The sequence below is a fragment of the Merops nubicus genome, unplaced genomic scaffold (assembly GCF_000691845.1).
Source record: "Merops nubicus isolate BGI_N331 unplaced genomic scaffold, ASM69184v1 scaffold48692, whole genome shotgun sequence".
Lineage (NCBI taxonomy): Eukaryota > Metazoa > Chordata > Aves > Coraciiformes > Meropidae > Merops > Merops nubicus.
Window position 1 is genome coordinate 5,571 of NW_008592509.1, and position 6,970 is coordinate 12,540.

Here is a 6,970-nt window from a genome sequence, read left to right on the forward strand (position 1 = left end):
CACGCAGCCCGGCTGGGCGCTGCCCCCGCGGGGAGGGAGGAGCCAGACACCCCAGTCCCGAAGCGCTCCGCAGAGCACTTCAGCGCTTCACTTCAAACACGTACCCAAGACCCCCGCATTAAGCTTGTTTTAAATGAGATTTTCTGAACAGGCGTTTATACTGAGTCAGACCTCTATGGTCTCCTGCAAGCCGGCCACAAAGAGCAATAGTGTTAACCAAAAGCAGAGGAGTACCCTCCCACCCCGAAAACGAGGGTGTGAGTTGTGCAGGAGCTGTTCCCAGTTACTGTTTGCTCTGCTTTCCAACCTCCACCTGCCCCCTGATGTCCGATACATCCATGGGGACCCGCACTGTCAGACCATCCATGGACTTCTTAAGGCACACCTGGCAGCCGAGGCGAGATCTGAGGAGAAAACATCAAGTGAGGCTCCGCAGTTCCCACCGTAAAGGAAGAAATACCCCACCCACATTGGGATGTCTGCTCCAGGCTGGCTTTTCACTAAAGCTCCTGTTAAGGGTCTCCTGTGCCCCAAGAGAAAGCAGCTCCAGAGGCACGGCTGTAATACAGACTCAATCCTGTCCCCTTGGAAACAGGTGCCAGGTGCTGAGAATCTGCCCCTGAGAATCTATTGCTACCAGCTTACGTCTCGGTGAGCCCGTACGCCAGGTCCAGCATGTCCAGCTCTTCATCTGAGATGGCATCCAGCTTTTGGAAGGTGTCCTTCTCGAAGATGAGGTGGCACGTAGAGCAGGCCAACGTCCCTTCACATGCACCTGGTGCAGAAAGAAGACAGTAAATCAGGAAAAAACAAGAGAGTGAGAGAGATCATCTTTGTGAAGAGTGTGAGCAAAGGTTCTTTAACAGATCCAGAGCACGTCAGAAGAGATGCCAGAAAACACAGCAGATGGATGCAGATTTCAGCCTCCATCTTCCCTGGCAGGATCACAACCACTTTTCAGCTCTGTACATCAGCTCTAACCAGCCAAATGCATTGATACAGGCTGCTGAAATCCCAGCAGTCATGGCATGGAGGTCACACTGCCACCTCAGTGTGGTAAGCCAGCCCAGCAAGCAGGTGATGGGGACGAGAAGCTTGCTGCATGGTCTCACCCGAACACAGTGCCATGCCTACATCTGCACTATTCCCAGAGACCCACTGGTCACAGCACAGATACATAAATTCTAAGAGCACATACCCTTGTGCAACACCTACCAAATCCATCAATGGCCAGGTTTTGATTGACCACCACTTCCAGCAAACTCTCCCCTTCTTTGGCTGTGGCCGTGAGTCGCTCTCCATCCCGGTTTATAAAATGCACTGTCACCTGGTCTGTAGAGCTGTAAGACAAGTTCCCAAAAATCAGAGAAGCCCACCCTTTCCTGCACACCCACTCTTGAGGTCTTTTGTCTGAGTGCTAGAGGCACGGCACTTGGAGGGAAATGTGCATACAAAGACTTCCTAGAAGGATCATGCCACAAACCTCAGAAAAGATTCAGATTATCAGTTCTCAGTGGTGGGAAAATCTGAGCTGACCCAACGTATTTCCCACTTTATCCAGTGCCCCTCAGAATAAGTGCTGGGCTGTGCACAGAGGAGTGCAGGTGCTCTGCACCCGCTGCCTCTGCCCCAGCTGGCGGGCGGGGGGAGCACCAAAGGCAGGGAAGGTGCCCGGGAGGCCTGGGCCTGGGACGTGCACCCGGGGTGGATGGAGCGACGTGTAACAAGGGCAGTGCTCAGGATCAGGTACTAGTATTGCAATAAGGACAGTTGTCATTCACATTTTGTTTCCCCTTCCCAAAGGGATTACTTGATGATGGTTGCTTTGCTGCTGCTTGTTCTTTTGTGAAGTTCCCACTCCTTCCCTGAACTCAGTCACAAGGAGCCTTGTTGTGAGGCGACACGCTCAGCCACAGTTTATAGAGGAACCATGCTGAGGAATCTCTGACCTGATCCTTGTGGTCCTTGACTGGGAGAAATTGCTAATTATTTTGACAGCCTGCAAGACATAATCTGGTAGAGAGCTAAGAATAAGGCCATCAATGACTTGCAGAATCTGCACCTACAAATAAGAGGAGAACAGCACCCACTTGGTCTCCTCCAGAGCAGGCTCTACCCACCAGTGTAGAGAAGGCTGCCACTCTGAGCAGCTGTCTCAGGGATGTCTCACCAAGGCAGTATATTCTGAAACCACCTATTGTATCTTCCAGAGGAAGCACAGGAGCTAACAGTGTTTTTTCTTAGTGTACACTTACCCAAAGGGTCCCTTAGAATCAAGAGTTCCCCATTACCCCAAGGTCCCACATCCTGTGCTGAAGCAGGGCAGCACCCTGGAGGCTGTGGGTATTTTGCCCAGTTACCTTTCAATGTGGCACTGCCCAGGTGCCAATGGTGTCAAAGTCCAGGACATTCTCCGGTGGCAGAAGCTGAGTCCACCCTCTTCTCTCAGGTAGACAACACCCACCACTCCCCCAGATCTGCAGGATGCTGCACCTGTGTCCCCCAGCTCAGATAAACCCCCCGCCCCGGCAGCCTCAGCGCTGCCCCGTGGCCATGATGCTGTCACTTCTGGCACAGGGAGAAAGAACCACAGCCTTGAAGACAAAGTGAATTTCACAGTGAGAACTGGCCAAGCTCACAATCCCCTGATTTTTCCCACTTACACAAGGTTGAGCGAAGCAGTGTCCAGCTTCTTCCAATAAAAGTGCTGTTTGGTATAAAGCTCAGCAACACGTCCCCTGGAAGCCCTGGGGCCAGTGAATCAAGCAGCAAGTATGGCTCAGAGCTCTTGAGAATTTCCAATAATATTTCCTGATTTCTTGCAAATGTATTTGCAATATACACCAAACACAAACTGGCACAGCCCGAGAGTCACACCTTAGAGCAAACACACCAGCTGAGGGAGTGCTGTAGTGCCTACACTCCTCTCTGCCAGACATCCTCCTGGAAGGCCACAGAGATCGGGAAGAGGAACTGGTTAAATGGGAAACTTCCCTGGGATAGCAACACCAGCAGCTGAAAGGACTGAACCCTGTCTGCTCATCCCTCTCTGCTCTGTGACAGATGAAAATGCAGCACGTGGAGATCTCTGCTGATTTCCTTTTAATGTTAAGCACAGAAATACAAAAGGATCAAGTTTAAACTATTTCCCTTGTTCTTTCTTAACCCACAAGAGGCAGAGGAGGAGTACAGGGGATGCACGCAGCTGAACAGGAGACAGGAAAGAACTCCTGTAAAAATGTAATGGAAAAGGGGGAAGAAGTGATCTCCTCGTTCCAGTTTGCAGATCTTGTTCATTTTGCTCCACCTCAGTCAGGATCACGTCTGGATCCAGTGCTGTTTACCTGCTGACAATCCCTGCCCTGCATTCAGGGACTGAGGGTGCCCTTTCCCAAAATGTTGTCACACGGACTTCATCAGCAAGGCTTCAGGTGCAGAAAAGTCCATAGAATTCTCTCTTTGAAAAGCCAATCCCCATATTTCATCAAAATTTGGAAGTGGAGAAAAGAAACAAAACACTATTTTTTTGCCTTCTCTGCTGTTGTTTTACAGCTGCGCCTGGATCCGGGCAGCAGGGGCAGAGCAGAGGGGCCGCTGCGCCTGCATCTGAGGAGCCGGCTTCCTGTTTTTCAGAAAGCTTCAGCAGAAAACAATGCCTGGGTCATTAGTGTACACGAGGGTCCCCTGGTGATGAACACAGCAGTGAAGTCAGCACCCAGGCCCTGCTGCAGAGGGAAAGGGCAAAGAGCCAATCCTGCAGACCTGTCAGTCTCCTCCGAGAGACACCCACAGCCTCGTCTCTGTAAATCAGCAATTCAAAGACTAGTTCTCAAATGTCAAAAGAAAACAACCCGCTCTAAATTTCGATGGATTAGACCCATTTATTCCACTTTTATGGCAAATAGGCAGGTTTTGTGGCAATGTTGGTTTTACAGATCTGGATGAAATAATTTGTTATACAATAGGATGGTAGTCACAGGACTTCGCTCAGTGCATTCTTCAATAGGATAACATGAGCTGGCTGCTTGCAACAAAGCATGCTGGATCCAACAACCCCAAAGCTGCAGGCATGTTGATGGACAGAAAACTTCATTTGTGTTACCTTTGAGGTATCTAGAGCTTCAGATGACATCAGTCCCAGGAAGATCCCCACACCAGGCTCCTGCCAGGCAGGGGCATTTGTTCCCTGCAACTCCTCCTGGACACAGCCTTGCTTTAACTGTTGGTGCCAGGTAAACGAGCCCTGAGACAGTGGAGCTGCAGCTGGGATGGCACACAGGGTACCCAGTTAGTTACAGAGGGAAGTACAGATTCTATTGCCACAGGGCCCCTGCATGACTTTGGACAAGCCTGGGTGCAGCAGTTCAGCCTTCTCGAGAGCAGCACCCCTGACCATGACAGAGAGCACCTCTGAAGAGCCGCTCTCTCCTCGCGGGCTGCAGGGGAGATTTAAGACGTTTGTCTGTGTTCTTAGCATAGGTGCCTCTGCTGGGGACAAACACAGCCTGACGACTCCCTGTTTTCACTGTCCACTTCAGGCATCTGCCACAGACCCACTCATGTACTGGTCTAGTTGTCTTTATACGCCCTGAAGAAGTCCCAGGTTCAGGTGTCCTCTGGGGGCCACCTGCTTTGGGTACCCAAAGCTTCAGAAGAGCCTGGAAAGAAAATCTGTAGCTTTTATTTCGTATTTACTTTCAAATTTGCTTATCAGCATCTTTGAAACTATAAAAAAAAATTCCTTTCACTTTTTGTTAAGAAAATAATGTCAAACCAGAATTTCTAAAACAACTCAAAATTGATTAGACTAGATTTGTCTCCATTTAGGCTGAACTATTTTACCATTGAATTACTGTCACGGGACACGCAGTCAGAGCTTTGGAAAGATCACATCAGGATGTGACAAACTCAGCACTGCAAGTTCAACACATACCAACTGATTATTCCCTTCTTAAAAAAAAAAAAAATCTCAAACTTTCTGTGACATGGGGATCTAGTGAAGACAGGGTTTCAAGAAAGTGGTTCTTCTCCCTGCCAGTGTTTTTCCCCAAAACATACTTTCCAAGGCCATACAAAACAGCAAGATGCCCACAAGTACTGCCAGAGATAACTTCATAAGCAACAAACCAGTTAGAAATAAACCCCATTGATAACCAGTCTTCATAAATCCCATTAAGCAGGGTTATCAGCATAACTTTTCTCTAAGGTCAGATAGCAAAGTGCTTTATTGTATTTTCTCTGATGCTGGTTGGGTATTTTTCTCAATGTCTAGCAGATTCCAGTCTGACACAGATCGTCCTGGTCTAGGAGTTCTACAAATTCCCTTTATTTTGCTCAGAGAAATGCAATCTCCTGAATTATCCCTAAGGAGCAGACAGAGGGCAGACTGGCAGGACTCTGGGGTAGAAGTACAGATGAGTTCTCTGTGCCAGGCAGCCTCTCACCAGCCTCATCCTTTTGGCACAGCGGGGTGGCCTGCTCCTGCACCTTAGGGACTTCCTTCTTGGAGAACCTCCAGCCTTCCTGGGCTCCTTTGCCCTTCAGGACTGCCTCCCAAGGGACTCTGCCAACCCGACCCCTAACCAGGCCACAGTCTGCCCTTTCAGATGACCAGCTGAAGTCCTCCAGCCTGGCAGGGACCAAATACATTTAGAGGGATTTCTAAACACAAGCTTCTGACCAATTTCCACCATAGAGTTCAACTCACAAACTCAGCCACCCTGACAAACTGCACATCCCCTCCTGCCCAAGCCGTTTCAGCAAAGTCCAGCAGAAGCCACTGGCCTCGGGAGCCTGGCAGGATACGGGTGCTGTGGGCTCCAGCTGCCTCCTGCACCTTACGGCCACCAGCTGAGTGGCTGAGCTCTTGAGCCAGCTCCTCCAGCTCCCTGCCCAGAGAGGAAGCCAGCCAGGCACATGAGCTCACAGCGTGGCTTCCCATAACCTAAAAAGAGCATTTTCTCCCTGGAGCTGCAGACATCATCAGCTCCTTACTCTGCCTTTACAGCAGCAGGGACAAGAAATCCAGGAGAAATTGCAATTCCCAGGGCAAACCAGTGGTTATCCCAGCTTCCCCATGGCAGGAATATAGGAGGCTCCTGGCCTGCGTACCATCCCCATTCCTCAAAGGCTGGTGGCCGGGCCCCAGTGGCCAATGCACTCTTGTGCCACATCATCATCTTTGTCCACGGGATACAGGCCATGAGCTGTGGCCTCCACAGCTCCAGAAGCAGGGAGCAGCAGCACCTCTTACAAACTGGCTCCCTGCACCACCTTTCTTCTGCCAGCACCTGCTTAGCCCACACTCACCCACATTTTGCACTGGCCTCTCTCCTGTCCATGGAGCAAGGCAGAGTTGAGTGCATGCCTCCTGAAAAGGCCCTTCTGGGCACAGCAAGGCAGAATTCAGCACTTTACTCACCTCGATTCCCCAGAGGCATCCCGGAGCTTGTGTGTGGAGCTGAAGCCTCTTTGTGACCTCTGGTTAGCTGGTGTGTGATGCTGCCCAGTCACCCCACAGAGATAAATAAAGCGGATTTTGCTCACATTCAGTCCACTCAGCAAGGGTCGCGTGAGCCCCCAGATGCCTTGAGCCATCATGCTGCTTAGGGTCCTGCTCTGTATCTCCTGGGCTGTCGTCTGTTCCAAGGCCAGCTAGACTAAGGGTTGTAAGACAACCAGGAGGGGAAGAAAACAGAAATTAAAAAAAATTAAAAGCCACTAGGACAGCCTCCCTGGGGGTGGAGGGAGGGAGGAGGCAGAGGAAGGAGGAGGGAAGGATGGACAGAGGGATTGTGACTGAACGTTGCTGTAGTGTAGCCCATCAGGGCATGGGAACTGGGAGAAGCACTGTAACACAGGCATCATCTCCACACACCAGTCCCTGAGCAATGCTCACCTCCTTCTGCCTTGTGGACTTCCCTTTCAGGAACCAGACCTAAGTCCAGTTTCAGGAGCAATCTTCATTGCA

General features: G+C 50.5%; 1 protein-coding gene across 1 annotated transcript; it reads right to left on the minus strand.

The window, feature by feature from the left end:
- Nucleotides 1-283: 283 nt before the first annotated feature.
- Nucleotides 284-6,597, minus strand: LOC103768018 (adrenodoxin-like). The gene is made up of 4 exons (XM_008935149.1): nt 6,422-6,597; nt 1,216-1,340; nt 646-775; nt 284-404 (listed from the first exon to the last, which is right to left on the minus strand). Exons 1-4 carry the CDS (start codon nt 6,595-6,597, stop codon nt 284-286), a joined length of 552 nt encoding a protein of 183 aa, XP_008933397.1.
- Nucleotides 6,598-6,970: the final 373 nt, after the last annotated feature.